The 23,560-nt window shown below is 40.0% G+C and overlaps 1 protein-coding gene and 1 pseudogene across 1 annotated transcript in view; both read left to right on the forward strand.

Moving 5' to 3' along the window:
* Positions 1–23,560, forward strand: part of LOC114221356 (formin-1-like) — a 290,129-nt gene that overhangs the window by 88,838 nt on the left and 177,731 nt on the right. Inside the window, exons 4-5 of the mRNA XM_028119472.2 lie at positions 2,381–3,141; positions 7,550–7,700. Coding sequence (XP_027975273.1) covers positions 2,381–3,141; positions 7,550–7,700 — 912 coding nt within the window. The remainder of the gene's footprint in view (positions 1–2,380; positions 3,142–7,549; positions 7,701–23,560) is intronic.
* On the forward strand, positions 22,249–22,420 carry LOC114221489 (small nucleolar RNA U3; annotated as a pseudogene).

Genomic DNA, 23,560 nt, shown 5'->3' on the forward strand with positions numbered 1-23,560 from the left:
TTCAACAAATGGTGTTGGGAAAACTTATTTTCTTACACCATACACAAAAGTAAATTCAAAATGGATGAAAGGCCTAAATGTGAGACAGGACTCCATCAAAATCCTAGAGAACACAGGTAGCAACCTCTTTGACCTTGGCCATTGCAGCTTCTTACTAGACATGTCTCCGGACACAAGGGAAACAAAAGCAAATATGAACTATTAGGACTTCATCAAGATGGAAAGCTTCTGCACAGTGAGGGAAACAATCAACAAAACTAAAAGACAACCTATGGAATGGAAGAAGATATTTGCAAATGACATATCTCATAAAGGGATATATATATATAAAGAACTTATAAAACTTAACACGCCCCCAAAATAAATAATAAAGAAATGGGCAGAAGACATGAACAGACATTTTTTCTTTCTTTTTTTTTTAAGATTCTATTTATTTATTTGACAGAGAGAGACACAGCGAGAGAGGGAACACAAGCAGGGGGAGTGGGAGAGGGAGAAGCAGGCTTCCCGCTGAGCAGGGAGCCCGATGCAGGGCTCGATCCCAGGACCCTGGGACCATGACCTGAGCCAAAAGCAGACGCTTAACGACTGAGCCACCCAGGTGCCCCGAACAGACGTTTTTTCAAAGAAGACATCCAGATGGCTAATACACACATGAAAAGAGGCCCAACATCACTCATCATCAGGGAAATACAAGTCAAAACCACAATGAGATACCATCCCACACCTGTGGTATCTCAAATTAACACAGGAAACAACAGATGTTGGCAAGGATGCGGAGAAAGGGGGGCCCTTTTATGCTGTTGGTGGGAATGCAAACTGATGCAGCCACTCTGGAGAACAGTTTGGATGTTCCTCAAAAAGTTAAAAATAGAACTACCCTATGACCCAGGAATTGTACCACTAGATATTTACCCAAAAGACACAAAAATACTGATTTGAAGGGGCGCATACCCCGCGATGTTTATAAAAGCAGCATTATCAACAATAGCCAAATTATGGAGAGAACCCGGATGGATGGATAAAGAAGAGGTGGTATATAGAGAGAGTGGAATATCACTCAGACATCAAAAAGAATGAAATCTTGCCATTTGCAAAGACATGGATGGAGCTAGAGTATATCGTGCAAGTGAAATAAGTCAATCAGAGAGAGACCGAAACCAGATGATTTCACTGATATGTGGCATTTAAGAAACAAAACAGTTGAACATAGGGGAAGGGCTAAAAAGAGGGAAGCAAACCATAAGAGACTCTTACCTAACTACAGAGGACAATCTGAGGGTTGATGGAGGGAGGTGGGTGGAGGATGGGCTAACTGGGTGATCGGTATTAAGGAGGGCACTTCTTGTGCTGAGCACTGGGTGTTATATGTAAGTGAGGAATCACTCAGTTCTACTCCTGAAACCAATGTTATACTATATGTTAACTAGAATCTAAATAAAAAATTGAAATAGAAAAAAAGGTAAATGTCTTATAAAATATAGTTTAAAATACTGAGTATGGGGCGCCTGGGTGGCTCAGTTGGTTGAGCAACTGCCTTCAGCTCAGGTCATGATCCTGGAGTCCCGGGATCGAGTCCCGCATCGGGCTCCCTGCTCGGCGGGGAGTCTGCTTCTCCCTCTGACCCTCTTCCCTCTCGTGCTCTCTATCTCTCATTCTCTCTCTCTCAAATAAATAAATAAAATCTTTAAAAAAAAAATAAAATAAAATACTGAGTATGTGGAAGATAAAAATAGCAAATCTTAATATTCTCATTTTCTGTGCATTTGTATTGCTTATTTATTACTATATTATGAAAAATTATGAAACAGACCCAAATATTGATCAGGGACAGCTTTAATATGGAAACTTCTAGAAAATACACGTGTGATAGCTTCTTCTCACACCTTTTGTTTCTGCTGTGTTGGCCCAGAAACCCCAAAGAAGAGGTATTCTAAGGGAGACTGTGAGGATAGCCAGAAGAATCTCCATTTTTTTCTTACAGTTTTATTTTTCCAATCCCAAACTAAAAGTAATAAAAGATATATTCAAGCATGTTCAAATTTTTATGAACACTTTGTTTTGCTTTTGATATCAGAACGGGGTGAAAGTTCTTAGGGGAGAGTTTTACTGTAAGCCTTAATCCATGGTAATTATTCCCCATGAGGTCAGATTGGCTGAAATTATGCTTCTACTCCAACGGTTTAAGTCTTTGAAAAATTCCTAAAGTGAAATTTATACCCTGTCATATCCTCAAAAGAACGTCTCTGTGTTTCCCTGTGTTGATGTGGGCTGGGCTATGGTGGTACAGGGATGATACTGAAGTTTTTATTTCGGATATTGTTGTTGTTGTTGTTGTTTTATAAATTCTTTACTTTCTTTCCCACCGCTGTCTCTACAGGCTCAGTTTGAACTCCAGGCATTTCATATCCGGGGGGAGCACGCGGTGGTTACGGCAAGACTAGAAGAAACCATTGAAACTCTCAAACGGGAGACAGAACACCGATGGCGAGGAGGACGTGAAGAGATGAGAGATGCGTGTATCTCCACTGACGATGACTGTCCTCCAAAGACCTACAGAAATGTGTGCATCCAGACAGACAGAGAGACTTTTCTCAAACCCTGTGAAGGTGAAGGCAAGACAACCAGAAGCAACCAGATAATACCCAAAAAGCTGAATATCTCCTCTTTAAGTCAGCTCTCTCCCCCAAATGACAACAAAGACACCCATGTACCACTTCAGTCTGTGGAAGGCCTCTCACCAAGTCAGCAAAAGGCATCGCCTCCCCCTCCTGCACCACCCCTACCAGCAGCCATCCCTCCCCCTCCTCCCCTCCCACCTGGACTTGGACCTTTGCCACCAGTACCTCCGCCACCACCTATGAGTGCTGGACCGCCACCCCCTCCGCCCCCTCCTCTGCCTCCAAGTGCCGGGCCTCCTCCGCCTCCTCCTCCACCACCACTTCCCAATTCCCCTGCTCTGCCCACCAGTGGGGGGCCTCCTCCTGCTCCAACACCTCCAGGACTTGCACCCCCACCTCCTCCTGGACTCTTCTTTGGAGTTGGCCCTTCTTCTAGCCAATGTCCTCGGAAGCCAGCCATTGAGCCGAGTTGCCCCATGAAGCCTTTATACTGGACTAGAATACAAATAAGTGATAAAAGGTAAGCCCAACTCCTCTGGCCCATTCTCAGGTTGTGAATTCCCAGGATTTTGCACAAGTGACATTTTATTCTTACCAGTTGGATATCTGTGTACTGTGACATTCATTTCTCAGATGCAGTATAGTGAGTACCTTGGATAAACAATGTTGGAGTGTTTAGAGGGAGAATGTCTGTCTCTACCAGGTCTTGTCTGTATTTGCTATGGACTGATGCTGGGAGAACAGTGTGTGCAATGTCAGATCCTTCTCTAAGATAAAGGTTCCATTTTACAGACTCTTCTTAGAGAAGAGCCCTGGTCTAAGTTGGAGCCTTCTCCAACATCCCTACAGCTAGCAAGTAATCGTACCGACATAGAGCCTGAACTATACCTAGGTTCACTGAAGATTTTTAGAATATCTGTCTTGTCTTTCGATGGGATCATCAACCTTATGATCTGGATACTTAACAGGTATGTGTAATTTTTCAGGTTTTATTAGAAGAGCCAGACATAGCTGAGTCCTTAGCTCTTTAGGTCAGAAGGGAGTCAAAAAACAGAAAATCTCTGCTTGAACTCTCATTCCCCTAACTGTTAAATGCCCCCACATCTTATACCTTGTTGCTCAGAGAAAGTGCCAGTAGAGTACATCTAACATTTGTATAGCTTGTTAAGCTGGGTCTGTATGGCAGCAAGATAGGTTGGTTAGAAACTTCCATTCAGACATATTTGAATTTAATTTCTTCTGCCTCATTTCAGAGTCTGTCAAGAGGACAATGAGAGAGATGTTGACAATCTCTAGATTTGAAGTTCATTTGTTTGCAAAGAACAGCAAATAGAGAACACATTTTTAAACATAAATTTTTGAACTTATTCCCCAAATCATTGTGTGGTGGTGAATCTTTCAATTTACATAACATTTTGTATGTGGAAGGCAGGATATTAAGCAAAATAACATGAAATTCACAATTATAAAGCAACTGGAAATCCCTATAGGAGGAGTGGGGATTACCTTCAAGCTACGCATATGGTGAACTAAGTTGATTATGTGCTTCATATTGGCCCCTTTCCTCTAACCAAAAAAATAAGGACCAAGAGTTTATGTGTGGAAATCTTGATGCTTTTTAAAATGCTGATGCTTTATTATTTCCCAAATGAATGGTTAATAAAAGAGAGAGAGAGAGAGAGAAGATCCCAAAATAGCTCCTAACAATTAATTGCAGTACTAATAGTCCTTTTTGTCCCATTCAAGACTCAGATGACATTTCCTAAGAAATAGTTTCCCAGAATATTTATATGGAGCTGTGTTCCCTTATTAGTGTTCTCAAAAATTAATGTACAGACATTCCAGAGTGATGAATCCCACCTGTCAGCCCTGGGGTAGTGTGTTCTGACAGCACATGGAACTGTTCCACACCTGTGTCTCACTAGCCTGCCTCTACTCTATTCCCCTCAGGACTCCATAAGCAACCAATATCCTAGACCATAGTAGTGGTATAACAGTACCGCTGGGAGATATGGCCGTTTGCCCACTGTTCAAGGTGGGACAAAGTCAAGCTGGAGATAATCGTTATGTTTTTCACTCCTTGTGTAGTTGGCCATTTTGAGAAGGAAAACAATTACATACTCGAGCTCTTATTAGTTTCACTATAAGTTTAGGGCTTCAGTTTTAAGCAAAATGAAAAGTAGATGAGTGTACTGAGTTTCCAGCATGAAGACTGCAATATGGCCGCTTCCCGCTGCTCCACACATTTAGTCTCTCTTATGGGTCCCTCAAAATGGTTTTGTACCCTCAGAGCATGAGTACTTCTTTTAAACTAAAAGGCTGTAGATTTTCCATGTAGTATCTATTTATGTACAAAACTAAAATTATTTAGGGTGTGTTTTTTAAAAAGAGAGGAAATGGTATTTTAGTATTTTGTACAACCAGGAGGGTAAGCCCTGTGTCTAATGTACCCATGGTAAATTTTGGTCTTGGTCTTCTGGGGACCTAGGAGTAAAATACGAATTTTCTCCATTATATATGTACTGCCTCTCACCCACCTGATTGTTTTTGTTACTAACATGAACTGATTTTTAACTTTTGCCATTTTGCATTCTTCAGTGTCTGTTTTCTGACTTCTAGAATAGGGAAGAGACATTTAGTTAAAGAAAAAGAAATCCTAATCTGTCTACTTTTTTGGCTTCCTAATAAATACGTTTTCCTAGTGAGTATCTTCTCCTCCTTCCTCCCTCCTCCCTCTCCCATTTCTTCCCTCTCCAGTCTCTCTTTCCTCCTCCTTCTACCTCCTCTTCCTCTTCTTGTGAGCTGGATTTGTATGTTCAGTGGTCAGAGAGGAAGTGACCATTATAACAGAGGAGATGGTCTATTGTGAGCGAGTCCTTGTTATTGCCCAACCCAATGCCTGCTGTCCCCAACTCGCTGAGAGGTAGTATTCCAAAATTCTTTTATTCATTATTGGAAACGCCTTTTCCCATAGAACAATGTAGTAAATGGTGATGAAGTGTTCAACGTATCAAAGCCAATTTACTCTAGAATAGGAGTGAGTTGCAGCCTACTCATACTAGCCTGAACTCAGAGTCCTTGGAGCCGGGGCCAAGCAGTACAGGTGAAGGGATGGGGGCTGGGGTGGTGGGGGATGGATGGGTCTGAACAACCCCCCTACGCATCACACCACCTCCCTCTACACACCCTCTCCTCAGCTTCCCAGAACCTTCAGGAGGCCCAGACCAGCAGCCCTTAACAGACTGCATGCTCCAAAATTCCCTGGCTCTCTTCTGCCATCAAGATCCCCCTTCCTAAGTGCAGCTGAGATAAGCACTTAACAGTGTTCGTGTTTCAAATGGAAGTTAAGTGAGTGGCAGAGGTGGGCAGCTGAGGCAGGAGCACAGGGATGGATGTACCTCATTGGAAGTGTTCTAGATCTTGGGTGATGATTTCACAGGTATTCATTATACGTTATACATGTCACACATATACTCTTAAATGGCTCAAATATTATATTATAAAAAAGTGGAGAGAAGTGAATCTGAACAGACCAAAATGTTCATATTTCATGGGAAAGGCAGACATGAAGCAAAATGTGAACACACAGATCCGAGAAGTCAGTCTTCCCATCTGTTTTGAATATGAAAGTCGCCTTTTAGCATCAAAACATTTTGTGGACTACCCCATATAATAAAAGTTCTTTTAGTTTTCAGTGACAGAAAAAATACATATTAAAACAAAGGTAGATACTTACAGATATTATGGATCATAATATATACATATATTTGAAAAATAATAAATGTGTAGATGAAACATTATTTTTTTCTGTCTATGGGTATTAAGAGTGTTTAAAAGTAATTTAAGAAAGTAGACACTTGGGGGAAAATGTGTTCTGACTGAAGGAAGCCTGGATGGTAACCCTTCCAAGTTTGGTCTCAGAGGCAGTTCTTTTATACCTGATTTTCCACATCTTCTCTATGTTTCAAAACTAGTGCCCCTGTTTTTTGAAGATAAAAAAAAAAAAAACCCTAGAAACAAAAAGTACAGCCTCCCCATGGCTGCTTTAGTTGAAATCTCTTCAGGGGCTGGCGCAGTGAAGTTTTTTGGTTTGTTTTCATTGTTAAATACTGTTGTTGGGGCGGAGTGTTCTAAATCAAGTATTTCTAAATGAGCTCAGTCTGTTCACAAATTATGGGTCTTGCCCTGAGTTGACATGAGCTAATCCTAAAAACCATTTTTAAAAGTATTAGAAAAAGCCCGAAGTGAGGGTAAATCTTTACCTTAGTAGAAGGTGAAGAATTTTTTTCTTTTTAAGAATGTTTATTAAGAATTATCCCATCAATATCTCAGAATTGGTTATCTTTTCAGCATTTATATGATGCCCATTTTTACCCATGATGGAAACACCATAGACTGAGGGAGGAACAGCTTATCTGGCCTCAGTCATGTGAATCGCAGGATTTCTGGTCCCACTTGGTTTCTCTAAATCTCTCTTTCTCTCTTTGATTGTATCTAATGGTCATTTGGTTTTGGAAATGGGTTGTTAGCTTTGATGTTCTATAGTATATTTTGACTTTTAAAATAAAAGGTGTAACATGAAAAGCTTTTCTTCAAGCTTTATTAGAAGGAGATATATATAAACATACATATATAAATATAAACAAACTGAGGGTTCTAGAGGGGATGCAGGTGGGGGGATGGGCTAGCCCGGTGATGGGTATTAAAGAGGGCACGTATTGAATGGAGCACTGGGTGTTATACGCAACCAGTGAATCATGGAACACTGCATCAAAAACTAATGATGTAATGTATGGTGATTAACTTAATAAAATAAAATTTAAAAATATAATCTTAAATGAGTTATAAAGTGAATTAGAGATTTCATTATATTCTGTTCTCTTCACTGTTTTGATTTTAATGTTTAACCTACCATTTTCTCTTTTAAGCCAAAATGCTACACCAACCTTATGGGATTCCTTAGAAGAACCTGATATTCGGGATACTAGTGAATTTGAGTATTTATTCTCCAAAGACACAACTCAGCAGAAGAAAAAACCTCTGTCAGAGACCTATGAGAAAAAGAACAAGGTCAAAAAGGTACTGAATGACTATAGTAATCACTGTATTTTTTTGTCATACATGGGAATTCATTATGTGCTGCTGGTTTGCTATCTGTTTTCCAAAAATGTTTTGGAAGGTTTTAAGTCCCTGATGACAAAAGGGAGTCAGTAGTTTAAGAAATCTGTGCTTGTGCTTTCAGTCATATCTGAATTTTCAAACTAGCTTCTTAATTTGATCTGGACTTTTTTCAGCTAATAATTGTATTGAAAAAAATATAAAATTTAACTTGTAATTAGTGAAAGTAATTATATGGAAAATATGTCTTACTCATTCACTTATTTATAAATGCATTCATTTAACAAACATTTATTGGGAGTATATTTATGCTGGGTTTTGTTTTAGGCCCTTGTGGTCCAGTGTGGTAACCGTTAGCTACATGTGGCTGTTTAAGTAATACAATTAGATAAATTAGATAAATTAAAAATTCAGTCCTTCAGTGGCATTCGCCACTTTTCAGTTTTGTTTTTGTGGCTAGTGGCTACCATATAGCACAGATTAAAAAAAAAAAAAGTCATTATAAAAGTTTTATTGGGTAACACAGTCTGACACCTGGGATGTGTTGGTGAGAAATCCCCAAAGACCTTTGCCCTGTGGTACTTACGTTAAAAATCAGCGTTAGAAACAAAACATTAAACCACTCGAAAAAGCAGGGTAAGGAATATGGATTTTGGCAGGGTGGGGGCAGGGCTGCAGGGGTTTTTGTTTTGTTTTGTTTTGTTTTTAAAGATTTTATTTATTTATTTGACAGAGAGAGAGACAGCGAGAGAGGGAACACAAGCAGGGGGAGTGGGAGAGGGAGAAGCAGGCTTCCTGCCGAGCAGGGAGCCCGATGCGGGGCTCGATCCCAGGACCTCGGGATCATAACCCGAGCCGGAGGTAGACGCTTAACTGACTGAGCCACCCAGGCGCCCCAGGGCTGCAGTTTTAAGTGGAGTGTTCAGAGTAGTCCTCATGGAGAAGTTGACTTCTGAGCAAAGACTTGAGGACTTGAAGTCAGAGACCACCAGCCATACATCAGAGAGCAAGTTCAAGATTCCCCAAGCTTTCGGGCAGATGTGAAGTTGAATGGCAGCTGAGCCATGCACAGGCTGCATGACTTAGGTCAAAGTTCTTCCTCTCTTTGCCTCCATCCCCTCACTGTAACCTGAGATAATGACTACTCATATTATTATTCTAAGTAGTTATTAAATGAGGTAATTGATATATCATGCTTAGCACAGTGTCTGAAGCCATCAGCTCTCATTTTGTTACTGTTGATGTTACTGCTGCAAATTCTCAGCATTAGCATTTTGATAATAGCATAGATGGTGCTGAGGAAAAAGTATAATGCATCTATGCTTCTGCTCTTGATTTGCTGTGTGAGCTTGGGCTGCTCGTCTGTATTGCCTAGGCCATATTTCCTCCTTTTCTATAAAAATCTGAGTCTACCTGACCCACCAGGATGCTGTGAAATTGAATCTAAGAGGGTGTGAAGGAAATGTTTTGAGAAGTGTTATACTGAATGATATTATCATCAACCCTTTATTCTTAAATTATTTAGCGGGCTTCACATGCATTGATTCATATCTCAAGGAACATTATGATTATGAAATCAGCTGTGCCTTTAGAGGGGCAAAAATGACAAACGCCTGAATGCAGTTTTCTGTTAATCGAATCAGGTTCTCCCACTGACTTGAATTATGAATGAAAATCATCATCAAAGTTTTTTCTTTTTTTTACCACTCAAGCACATGGGAATTATGTTTTCATGAGAAAAATGTGACACCAAAAATAATCAAATATCAGACCAAATCTTTCTCTCTCTCTTTTTTTTTTTTTTTAGATTTTATTTATTTATTTGACAGAGAGAGACACAGCGGGAGGGGCAACACAAGCAGGGGTAAGCGGGAGAGGGAGAAGCAGGCTCCCCACAGAGCAGGGAGCCCGATGCAGGGCTCGATCTCAGGACACCGGGATCATGACCTGAGCTGAAGGCAGATGCTTAACGACTGAGCCACCCAGGTGCCCCGAGACCAAATCTCTTAAGAGGACATATTGCATGAAACAATTTGAAGTTTTCAACGGCTATATATTCCCATGCAGTGTGAGGTTCATACGAGACAGAAGTAAGTGTGCTCCATGGGCCAGCTGGCTTATTACATGCCATCTATAGACACAGAAGACTCCTTTTCTGGCTGAAAAGCAAAAGAATAATTTCTGTATTCCAAAGCTAGCCTCGATTTGCCTCTTCCAGGAAGCCGCTTCTGGCTAACCAGGAACTCCACTGAATGTTTTCTTATGCAATATCATATTAAACTTTTGTCCTCTCTTTCTTCTCAGATCGGTATTACCCCTTTCTTTTTTTTTCTCCCTCTGGATGCTTGGTAACATGTTGTTTACTCATAAAATGAATTACTTCTGTTTTGGCAAATGAGTATTTTTAAAACATCAAAGAATTTGTTTTTAAAACATCAAAGCATTTGGTTGTTTATTCTTATTTCTTATCTTATAATTGTTTGCCTGTGCAACAGAGGATTTCCACTAAGGCAGTTAGTGCTTGATATGTTTATTTTGTTTCCCCGTCTGAGGGGAAAAATATACTTCATTTGAACTCTTCAATCTTTCTGAGCAGCGAGATTGCCGTCGCCCCGTAGAACCCGCGAATATGTGTAGTCTCCACATCTCTCTTCAAGTGGAGGCAAACCTGTGAATCGACTGGGCTTTACGGTCTCGTGACTGGTTGGAAGTTTTCAGTGAGCTTGTGGCCCATGTGAGAGCTGAGATTTTAAGTTTTATAGAAAAAAACAAGCTGAGTCAATGCCAGAAAAATCTAAGCCTGTCCCTTATGAGCTTCCCCCCGCACCCGTAGTCACATTTCACACTTTGAGATGGATGTCTCTTCCGAGAGCCAGATTTTTGTTGCTGTTGCTCTTAAAATGAAAGTGAAGGTAAATTGCAGAGGTTTTGAGCAGCTGGGGGAGTTTACAGCATCGGCGGCCAACTTCATCAGCTTAACCGCAGAATGATTCTCACGCAAGGCAACCAGGAAGAACATTGGTCAGATGGGTCTCATTTCTAATGATTGGAGTGGAGGGTATGTTGGAGATTTAAACATCAAGCATTATGAGTCTTGGCTGTGGGGGTTCAGCCAGCACGCTGAGACCTACATGTGAGTACCTCTTAAGCGGAGCTGGTCTTCATTCCTCTGTGGCATCTACATTTCTAGTTCAGAAGTAACTGTCAGAATCGCCAAAATCCTGCTGAACTTGGACACTAGTTTCTATTTCATCTTCTATAGTAGCATTTGAAGTTCCTGTCACTGGCAGTGGTTATCAGTAAGCAGATACATATATTCTTTGGGCAGGGATCCTGTTCCATAATATCTTATCATCTGAGAGTTGGAAGGAACCTTACCAGTCAGCAAATTCAGTACATGAATTTTCCAGTGCAGCAAATTTTGGTACAAAAGAAACTGAGACCTAGAAAGATGACGTGACTTCTCGGGTTTGTACATTGGTGACTGGGAAGACGCCAATAACGACAGACACTTGAGAGGATGTACAAGAGCCTCAAATGTGTCTTCATTTCCCCTTCATTTAAACATGGATTTGCCGCATGGATGATGGTCATAAATTTTACTGGGATGACTGAGCTGACATTTATAAATGAGAGTGGTCATTAGTAAAATCACCAACAAAATACAGCTACACTTGTACAAATCCAAAATATTTCCTATATTAGAAAAGTATCCCAAGTTTGGGGTTTTTTTTTGTTGTTTTTTGGGGTTTTTTTTTTTTGAGTCACTCTTTCAGTAGGAAGCTAAATCTTTGAAAAAAAGGATGCTTTGGGTGTAACTCCAACAATATATGTAGATTGAGAGCTGTTTTCCTTTGACTCTATCAACCATTTTAAGTATTAGCTGTAATACTAAGACAGATTTGTATTCCATACTCAGGCATGTGCCATCCTCATTTGTGACACCAAACCATTCTGCCACTACAGACATAGCAGTCACTGAATTGAGAACCGGAGCTGAAAACATCAGCTCCTGTTGGCACCACCAACACTCAGTACTCTCTCCTACTTCTTGTTTTTTTTTTGGTTCCTGATAACCTCAGAGCACGTTGTTTCACTTTCCCACACAGATTCCTTTTCTATAAAATGGGGAATAGCTACCCTTTACAGGCTTGTTATGAGGATAAAATGAAATCATGGTGATGAAAGTACTTTTTTTTTTAAAGATTTTATTTATTTATTTATTTATTTGACAGAGAGAGACACAGCGAGAGAGGGAACACAAGCAGGGGGAGTGGGAGAGGGAGAAGCAGGCTTCCTGCCGAGCAGGGAGCCCGATGCGGGGCTCGATCCCAGGACCCTGGGATCATGACCTGAGCCGAAGGCGGATGCTCAACGACTGAGCCACCCAGGCGCCCCGTGATGAAAGTACTTTTAAGTATTTCCTAGAACTATGTATTAATTCTTTTAGTCTATGAACTAATGATAAAGTTTTATGAAGAAATTCTTGAATGTCATTGATCCCCAAGGTCATTAAGGAGTCTTAAAACATTAGTATGTCCATCGCTGAAACTATTTGCAAATGGTGATCTCTAGAGCATTCTTGTTTTTCAGGATTTATAGAATTCCACAACTTCCTAAATGCCACATGCAGACATCTGGTAGTTCATCTTACACTGGTGTAAATATAGTCTTTTGCACTGTAAAACAGAGTTTCCACTGTCAATATGCCCATACTTATACGGTCTCTAAGTTTCATTTGTTCCTGGGAAAGGTAGGTTGGCACCTTGACATGGAGCTAGGAATCTGCCTTCGTCGTGTGAGAGTCTTCCTCCTGGTACCTGTCAAGGAAGTGACTGCTCTGATAAACTTTCCAGTTGCTTCCCAAACTCACCCTACAACTTGCAGAAAATTGGCATGACCTGTCACTATTCTTCCTCTCTTGAAATGCCAAGATCTCACTTTGAATTATAAATAATCTCTGGACTTGTTCCCTCCTCTGTGAGATGCATAAAATCATTCCTCTCCCTCTGCCTTTTTAATAGATATTTCTTAAGAATTAATGAGATAAAGACTATTCCCTGAGCACTGGGGGGGACAAGCTGGGGAGGGGTTGTGATGCTTCAGCAGACACTATTCTGTTGAAACTTCCTGGAGCCAAGAGCCTTCAGTTGTAACTTGGTCACTTTGGCGAGGATCATAGCTGTAATTCTTAAATCCCAGACTTGGTGTCTCAGTTTAGTGGGGAGGGGAGAAGGTTAGAAGGAGAATGTTGTTTGGAAGCCTGAACATAAATTTATAGGGTTTTCATAACCTGTTGCCTTCCAAGTTTATATAATTTCAGCTTTTGTATACAGAGATAATGTTTCTGGGCTGCCTTGGTAAGGTATGGCATTATTTTCTCCCCCAAGAGCGGGAATGATTTGCCAACCCCTTTGTATTTCTCATGTGTTTGAAAAATGAGTGGTGAGGTTAGGGGTTATCATCTATAGAAATGAGTGAAATAACTTGCCCATGTGTTGATTGCACCAATATATATGACCTTGAGGTCATTAGTGCTATATCCAGATTCCTTAAGTGATATCTGGATTGATAAGGGCTTTCCTGTTCTTCAGCTTAAAGGCCCCTGACCTGCCAGACCAAAAGCAAACGGGAGCTCTACCCCACGATAGTCACCAATTTACAAAAGTTGTGCCTTGCAAAGTTTATTTGGAGATAAGGTAGCCCCCAAAGTTAAGTTGTACTTTTACTTTATTTGCTTATTTAAAAAAAAAAAAGGTGGCTAGAGCTTGTCAAGTAGGGATATCAATGATTCTTTCAGAAAGTGAAATCTGAATATTATTCTTGGAGTTCAGCTACATTTCTCTGTTGGCTGTTAAATAGTAACAATCTGGACTCTGCCTCCAGCCAGCCGCAGAATCATTAAGATGCTCATTACCTCCCCCAACCACAAGAGGGCACCTAAGAATGCCGACTCAAAGCTACATCAGCTTCTTGGAGCTGGGAGAAGTGTGCAAACTACAGAAGAGTAACTGGCCCTCAGCACCCTCCTTAGTCTCCTTAAGTCTCTTCATTGTGGACCATGACAGCACATCATCCACACAAAGTGCTGGGAGCCAAGTGCATGTGAGAAAGTCCTGTAGGTATTAGTAGAATAGAAATTACTATTTGACATAGTTCCAGTGCTTAGAATGAATGACTGTAATGTAAAAATGCATAAAGTTAGGATTAGTCCCCATGTAACTGATCCTAGAATTACCTCCACGGCCTGCATGTGTGCGCAAACACACACATATACACAGCTTTTTAAATCTTCCATATCTAAAGGGAAGGGAATTTGTTTGTTTTTTTAAGAGAATGAAGAGTTATTTGAATATAGATTTTGTTTTGAAAAACAAAAAAATATTAGATATGACAAGATAGGCTATGAGAAAATCATTCTAAATATTTATATTTTTAAAAAGTATCCTTTCGCCTGGCTGAAGAAAGTTTTGATTTGTTGCCTGTTTTTCTGGACCTCTCATTTATGCCGTATTCTGGCCCTTTTCTAAGACTATGACATGGGCTGGAGCTAGACAGGGATTTGAGGATGGGTGCAGATGCATTGACCCCTCTGGCCTCCACTGCTGAGCTAGAAGTATGTGAGGATATAACAAGAATAGGCAAAGATCTTATATGTGCATTTAAGTCACAAAAATCAGGTCACTGGATGCGTTCGCAGCTGAACTCATAAATGGTTTGCAAAGTGCACACAACTCCAACATGCACAAAGGTCGTGGGTTCGCACAAGGACATGCTTAATGTGGAGAGATAAGTCTTAAGAACCTTGCATTTAGGTTATGTGTATCAAGTGAAGATGACAAGGATTTCAATAGCGATGATAATAGTTAATGCTAAGTACGTGGTTTTGGGTTGAGTGCTCGGCATCTATTAACTTATCTAATCGACACAAGAACCCAGTAAGATGGTTACTGCTATTATTCGCATTTCGTAAGTGAGGAATCTTCAGCCCAAAGGGGTTACATGACTTGCCCACCATTGCACAGAAGTGGTAAGGAAATGGAGCTAACAACAACTCCAGAGCTTGTGCTCTTAATTACTTGACAAAATGGTCTGTTGAACTCAGTTTAACTACATGTCCTGGCTTGAAGTACACTTCAAGGCTGAATATTCCTTGGTCATTGATTAGTGAAAGAAGTACGAGCTTTGGTGTCAGTAGACCTGGTTTCTACTTCTGGCTCTGACCTTAGCCAACTATTGAATCTTGGGCAAGTTCTTTAAATTCTCTGGCTCTCAGGTCTCATCTGTCAAAAGACGCAAACTTTAATTAGATGAATTACAACGATCCGGTCATTACTTCCACCTTGCAAATAGGGGCACTCAAGATCCACCAACTTCCGCTTTACTTATTAGAGAGAAGGTAGACAAGGGACTTAAGATGTGAACCAACATCTCCACACTCAGCCCCAGGCACCATCTGATAGATTGAGCTGCTTGATACCATCACACCATGTTGTAAGAGTCGTAGATATGTGGGAGCTCAGGGGATAATTGTCGATAACCCCAATCTTAAGAGACACAAATGGACTGGAGAATTCTCTTAAAAGAAACCAAGTTTTTTTTAATGTACTGGGGTACTGACAGACGGGGAATATGATGGGGGAAGACCACAACGAAGAGGCGCCAGAGATCTTGTCTTCAAGGCGAGTAGTTAGCAGTTGCGGTGTGTCCAGGCACGTAACATCTCCGGCCTTAGTTTCTGTAACTGTCATGGCATCCGAAGTGGATGTGTTTAAAGATGCTTTCCAGATGCAGAATATCAGATCATATCTGTGTGAACACCTTCACACACACATTTTACAAACTGAGTATAGACAAGTGTGTGAGTAGAAAGAAACTGCAAAATCGGACCTTGCTTGGTCAGTGAGGAACGTGGTATATAACGCAAACCAGCCTCACAGCACAGTTTTCTTCCTTCAAAGATGCCATGTTTCCCTTCTCATACTTGTCTCTACTTAACAAAAAATGCATTTGGCAGCATCAGCCTTTGGTCAGACTGGCCAGCCCCCATCAGCCGGTGTGGCCCTTCACCATCCTCTCCTCCTCCGTCTTTCAGAGTTTCCAGGGTCCAGAGGCCAGCTAAGAGTTCAGGTTACAGCAGACAAAGCTGTCCACGTGTTTCTACAGTCTGGCTTGACCCCACTACTATGGCCACACTTCCAATTTTTGATAAAATACCTTTTGGCCCAGAGCTTGATTTCAGTTAGGCCTGACCTGATTTCTCTCCAGCTGAGGCTAATTTGCATGGCTGTAAACACGGGCCTTACAAAGCTCACCAACTGTGATAAAAGCAAAGGAAACCTGAGACCACTGGAAACTCCAAAACCCGCCTTCGGTATCTGAGCCTGACTCTGAGTCACGCCTCAGCCCGGGAGGCTGCCAGCGTGCAGCAGCTAAAGAAATGTTATTCTGATTGATCTGATTAGGGCAGCAAGGTTAGCCATGGTCAATTTACAAAGACAGTATGAGAAGAAATCATGTGTGTAGCCATGTTATGGGTCAGCGAGGCCCCTGCCAGAAGTTATGAAAAGCCACAGCTTTGCCAGGACTATTATCAGATCTCCTGGGTGGGGTACAAATGAGATTGGAAGGTTAGGGGCCCCTCCAATGGGATGAATGACAAAAGGGATTGGGCTGAGAGGAGCTAGTGAATCATGCTTGCTTCCAGCTGGATTCCTTAGCTGCCAAGCCCCTTACATGTGAGTGGGAGAGCCTGGGAGTTCCCCAGTGCAGTGTGAAGAGGACTGTCCTAGCTCCTCATTGCAATGGAAAGGAGAGGGTGGAAAGGCTTATTTGAGAAGAACATGAGGCGCTAGATTGACCCACCGAAGCAGCCAGATGGAACCTATTGGGCATTCCGATCCCTTCCTCCACCCAAGAGTGGTTTAATTGGGATCTGGCTTCAGGCTCTGGTTACTAAATAACCTGAGTTTTAGTGTTTTCATTTTCATTAATTAGCTTTTATGCTAGGTACCTTATTAGTCAATTAGGCATTTTGCATGTGCAAAATATCCTAGGAGGTGAGAAGGGGGTCTTTAAAAATAATTTAGAGCTGCAAGTACCAAGGGGTTAATTCATGACCTAATTATCACATCACTTTTTACTCTCTCGTAGACTCTTGTACAACTTCCTTAGTTTACAGCAAGCACAAAAACTAACTTTTTAAACTTTGCTTTCAAATGGTTATTGCATTCATACTGATTTTGAGGATTTTGGATCCTCCTCTCTGGGTGTGGTTCTCTTCTTCCCTGTCCAATTTAGGAACATCAGTGTTACTTACAACACTGGGATAAGGTGCATTAATTAACAAAGAAAGATTTATTTAGAATGTAGCCAACTGAAAGCCACATTACTTGAGCTGGGGCTCATTATAGATAGTTCACTCTGTACTATAATCATCTTACTAATGGAAAAAATTAGACATTGAGATGGTTGCTTAGAGAAGAATGTGATTCAGAATGTAGCAGCAAAATGTCTAAAGCATACGATGTTTAGACTGATTTAGTAAGACCTTGGAGAAACTGGACCATGCAATGTCTTTGTTGTGGATTACGTCCCCTCTTGGGGTGTGGTGATATCCACACAACTCAGCCCTGTGGGACACAGCCATTCATTTGCCACCAAAGGAAGGGGTAAGCCTCTGAGGCTGAAGGTATATGTGGAAGGAGATAGGTACAGACTCCCTGCACTGGTCTGCGAGTCCTCTCAGCTGAGATCTTGGGGTTTGTCCCAGAGCCACCAAGAAGCCAGGGGCAAGGCTATCATAGAGGCCTGAGCTCCAGGCCTCCGAGCAACTATTTCCTCCAGTACACCCAGTGCACCGAGAGTCACAACTAGTCTGAGGATGGAAGGGGGTAGTGTAGTAGTTCAACATGGGTTTCTTTCTGACTCATCACTGTGTTCATGGGACAAGGCTCTTCATCCCTCTAAGGCTCCTCCATACGGTTTCCTCATCTGTAAAGTGAGAGTAATAATAGTACCTACTTCAAAGGGTGACTATGAGAATTAAAATAATCTCTGTGTTTAGCTTGGTGCCTGGTGCACAGATGTTTGCTGCTGCCGCCATACTCTTGGCACCATCATCATTACCATGAGGAGTAGGAATAAGAACAATGAGAATCCTCTAGTGTCACCCCCAAGGAGAACAGAAGGTTGGACTCAACCAGAGGCCCCATTTCTCCTTCAGTCATGGCTTCTGAGCCCACAGAGAGCTACAGGAGGTCCCTTTTACTCTGTCCTTTCTTTGCGTGTCCCGTGGGGACACGACTATGTCATTTTTTAAAAAATGCTTTTAAGCTGGATGCTCAGAGATGAATGTCCTTGAGGTGTGCCAAGAGAAAACAGTGGAATAGAACAAAAAGGTAAAAAAAAAAGTGTCTCCATTTTCTAGAACTATTTTTGTTTGGCTTTCATGGGAATCTGTGTTTGTGATACAATTTTAAATATGTCAGCTGCTGGCAGTGACATAGGTGGCCTCCTGGAATCCTTTTAGAGCATGGTAAGCTACAAATAAATATAAATATGTCTAGAATGGCTGATTTGGGTGATGATGGAATTCAAAGTATGATATTTTAGGTTGGTTTCCATATTAATGAAATAGACTGAATTAGCTATTATACTTTATTTAAATTTTCATCAGCATCATACATGGATATAATTTTAAGACTTAAGCGATATTACGGGGGCACCTGGGTGGCTCAGTCAGTTAAGCGTCCAACTCATGATTTCGGCTCAGGTTGTGATCTTGGGGTTGTGCACTTGAGCCCCACATCCGGCTCCATGCTGGTCATGGAGCCTGCTTGAGATTCTCTCTCTCCCTCTCCCCTTTTGCCCCTTCTCTCTTTTTCCCCCTCTCAAAAAAAAAAAAAAAGAGAGAGAGAGAGAATTAAGGAGTATTAAAAGCCTTAAGAAAATGAAAAGATTCTGCAAATATCAACAAATTTCAAACAATTTTTCATACAGACTACATTCTCTAATCAAACTGAAATTATGTATAAAAACAGAAAGATAAATATGTCAATAACAGAAACCTCCTTGCCTTTTAAAATTTATACTCATACTGTAAATAACTCATAGAGTAAGAAAGAAGTTATAATGGGACTCAGAGAAAACTTTTTTTAATTTAAATTCAATTAATTAACATATAATGTAATACTGGTTTCAGAGGTAGAGGTCAGTGATTCATCAGTCTTATATAATACCCAGTGCTCATTTCTGCTTCCTGAGTGATGGACAGTAAGCAGAAAACACTTTTAACTCAAAAAATAAAAATATTGTTTATCAAGACTCCTAGGATGTAACTAAATGTATGGTTATGAATGTTTATATTAGGGGAAAAAAAGGTCAAAAAAAAGCTAGCTTCCAAAATTAATAGCCAAAAAAACCCAAAAAACAAAAAAACAAAGAAATTAGAAAAAAATGTTAGGTTTTTAGGTCAAATGTGATCAAATATTTACAGTTTCATTTGATTCAACCAAATACAGTTTAAAAGATGAGAATGGGAATTTAAAAGAAATTTTAAAACACAGTACAAAAGATCAATAAAGTTAAAAGTTTGTTCTTTGAAAACAATAAAATTCACACACTTTTGGCAGGATTGAGCAAAAGAAACATATATAAAAATATTAGGAAGGTAAAAGTGACTATAATTGCAAGATGCAATAGCAATGTACAAGATAAATGAGAATACCATGAGTAAACTTTTGCCAATTAAAGAACATGAAATAAAAAACACGAAATAAACAACTTCCTAGAAAAATATGAATTACCAAATCTGAGCTCAGAAGAAACAGAACACCTGAATGCCTATAACTATTAAGGCAATTCGATCAGTGGTTTAAAATCTTCCCACAAAGTACCGGATGGTTTTATTACACCAAATATTTCCTTCTTACCCAAAATGCTTTAGAGACTAGAAAATGATGTTACACTTGGAGCTGGTATATAGTCTTGATAGCACCATCAGACAAGGGCAGGAAGTACAGAAACATTACAGTCTAGTTTCTCTAATATAGATGTGAAGATCCTAAACAGAGGATTAGCTAATTAAATCCAGCAATAGATAAAAACTACTGTATTGAAAGCATTAAAGCAGACCTAAATAAAAGGAGAGCTATTCTGTTTATGAATAGGAAAACCAGTATTATAAAGATGTCAGTTAACCCCGGGTTGATTTCTAGTTTCATAGTAATTCTGATCAAAATCTAAATAGGATTATTTGGAATTTGACAAACTTATTCTAAAAATTTGTACGGAAGAGCAGAGGTTCAAAAATAACCTTACAGAAACAACCTTAAATGTGATGGTTAGTAAAAAAAGCCCCACACACAAAAAAATGATTCCATTGATCTGAAGTTAAACACATGAAAATCCAAGGAATTTTATGGAATCACATATCTGTGGCAAAACTATTTTTTTAAGCAAAGGAATAACAAACATAAAGTTCAGAAAAAAAAATCTGAAAAAGAAAAATCAGGAGGATACGTATTCTACCTCATGTCAAGAAAAATAAAGTAAGATAAGTATGGTATGGTACTAATTGGCACAGAAAACAACAAAACAAAGATTAATAGAAAGAGTTGAGGGTTCAGCAGCAAGATCAATGTATTATATGCAAACTAATAGATGATAAATATGGTATCTCAGATCAGTGGGCAAAATTGACTCTTAAAAATATTTTAAAAATTGAATACATATATATATATATATATATGGCCCAAAGGAAAGAAAAAAGATCCCTCCCTCGTATCATGAATAAAAATCCATTCCAGATGTATCAAGTACATGAAAGGGAAAAGTTAATAGTTTTTAAAAAAGAATATAGGAGCCTATGTTTTAACCTTACATGGAAAAGACACAAAAAGTATAAATCAAATAAGAAACAATGTACATTAAAATAAAAAACTCTAGTTCATCAAAAGATAGCACAAAGAGTATGAAAAGATAAGCCACAAGCTTGGGGAAGACATTCATAACATATATAACTGAAGAAGAATTACTCTCCAAGATACATACAGAATTTTTACTGATCAATAATAAGTTGGTCACCTTCTGTTAGAAAGATAGGCAAAACACATGAAGAGGCTTGTCATGGAATGAATGGTCAATAAATGTGAAGAGATGATCAACAAGTCAGAACTAGGAAATGCAGAGATCTCATTTTAGACCCACCAGCTTGGCAAAAATTAATAAGTATAACTGTGAAATATCGGGAGGGTATGGAATGGTAGGAGTTCTCATTGTGCTAACTGGGAGGTCAGTTGCTCCATATACTTGGAAAGCAATTTGGCTTTACCTAGTTCATATGAACATGTGTATGCCCTCTGTTCAAACTTCTGCCACATTTGTGCCAGAAAGACTCATATGAGAATGTTTGTGAAAGCTTTGTTTATAATAGCAAAAATCTGAAAATGACACTATCATTAGAGTAGACAAATGGACTGAGGTCAAGTCACCGAACAGAATACTGTACAGCTTTGGGGCGCCTGGGTGGCTCAGTCGTTAAGCGTCTGCCTTCAGCTCAGGTCATGATCCCAGGGTCCTGGGATCGAGCCCCACATCAGGCTCCCTGCTCCATGGGCAGCCTGCTTCTCCCTCTCCCACTCCCCCTGCTTGTGTTCCTGCTCTCGCTATCTCTCTATCAAATAAATAAATAAAATCTTTTAAAAAAAAAAGAATACTATACAGCTTTGAAAAGGAGTTAGCTATCGCTCCATGCATTCACAAAGATGATTTTTAAATGAGATGTCAAGTGAAAAAAGTCATGAATGATTCCATTTGTCTGGAGGTCAAAAATGTAAAAGCCTACAAAGTTGATGGAATCATACATTTGTGACAAAATGATTTTTATAAAAAAAATAAAAGCAAGGGAATAATAAACATAAAATCAGAAGAATGGGTCCTTTGGAGGAAGATTTGGGGAAGCTAGAGGGCTTCCAAAGGTATTAGTAGTTCTCACTTTCTTAGTCACTATGGACTTCCTATTTTGATAGACAAAGATTTTTGTATTTCAGAATTATATTTTAATTTATAAAAGCTCATTTTACTTCTTTTTTAAAAGAATATAATTAACTTCTTGAGTTCATAATTTATAAATTCATAAATTATAGTTTCTTTACATATTTTTTTTGCTTACTACTTTCTTTCTGTTCCATCTTCCAAGTTCCTTTTTAATATTTTTTTTGTTCTGACATCTGTATTTCAAGTTCAAGGATTTTTCAAATAGTTGGTGGCCATTGGCTGCTATATCATATATAAGATTGAGGCAAGATAAACCTGGATGGAAGCTCAGTAGAAATGGACAAGGTTTGCCCATTGGTGGGTCTCACCGTGGGCTTAACAGTTGCAGGCCAGCCATTTATTTCAGTTGGGAGTTTGTCTTTGCTTTTATTTTATTTTATTTTTTATTATTTTTTTATTATGTTATGTTAATCACCATACATTACATCATTAGTTTTTGAGGTAGTGTTCCATGACTATACTTTCAGGGATCATTTCTACAGTTTGTTATTTTATTTTATATAATGATTTTATTTATTTGAGGGGGGGAGGGGCAAAGGGAGAGGAAGAAGCAGGGTCCCCACTGAGCAGGGAGCCCGACTCGGGACTCGATCCCAGGACCCTGGGTTCATGACCTGAGCTGAAGGCAGACACTTAACCAATAGAGCCACCCAGGGGGCCCCTTGTCTTTGCTTTTAGACTGATCTGTTTTTCCAGATGGATTTCTCCAGACACCTGATTGGGGCTGGGGAGTGATGCATCAGCTTGACTGCTAGCATTCTAACAGAAAGCCTAAGAAAGGATGTAGAATTTTGATAATTACTCCATTCCACTACAAGACCTCCACCCCACCATCTGCTCTGCCTGGTGTCCATGAACCCCAAGTCTGTCTGGTTGAATTTCTCTAGAAACTGTATTTCTTGAGCATATAGGTGAGATTATACACTGGCACCTAATTGCACTATATACCAACTTTTAAATCATCCCCTTATTTTTCGCTACCTCCCTTGCTGTTGCCTTCCCAAGCACATGATCCCTCTAATGCATACATGTCCAAGGTTCTCCCTTGCCCAGCAGACAATGAGATTTGTCCTTCCATAGTGCCATGGCATTTACTACTCTTTCAACTACTTCTGCCTTCACATTTTCTGTTTTGAAATTGCAGGGGGTCTACTAATTTCACTGAAGATAGATTTTGGTTTTGAAACTCAGTCCCATTATTTGTGGCTGGTTTTATAGGAGAAAAGGAAGTGAAAGGCCTTTCCTCTGCTACCCGACAACTCAAGTGCGTCTTGATTTTCACATTTTAGAGGCTATTGCCTTGTTGCAACACGGGTGATGGGGCATGTACATCCTTGCAGGAATGAGATGTGTTTCAAGGGAAAGCATACAGGACAAGTAGTCAGACGTCTGGTGACTCTGGGCAAATCACCTACCGTGTGCCTTTTGCACTTGTGCTCTTAGGGGGTGATTCGTCCATATGAGAACCTCAGGGTACTTACGCTGATGACTCTAGTCAGGATGGACATAAGGGCTCACTCTTCATGGATGATAGTAAATATTTTGGATTGCTCTGTTATCCCATTCACATGGACGCCTGAAGGATAGCATATAGCGTGTGCTCGCTGCGTGCGCATTGAACGCGAGGAGGATGATAAAGACTAACTACTAACTGGGGGAAATGTGCTGGGTTATATGCCCTCAGCCCTGACAGAATCTCCTAGCAGTTTTAAAGTACATATACACAGTGCTCTTTCATCTTTCCTCCCTTGTTAGAATTTCCT

Source organism: Eumetopias jubatus, unplaced genomic scaffold (assembly GCF_037043125.1).
Source record: "Eumetopias jubatus isolate StellerSeaLion01/CBP00866 unplaced genomic scaffold, mEumJub1_p1.0 scaffold_7, whole genome shotgun sequence".
In the NCBI taxonomy this organism is placed as follows: domain Eukaryota; kingdom Metazoa; phylum Chordata; class Mammalia; order Carnivora; family Otariidae; genus Eumetopias; species Eumetopias jubatus.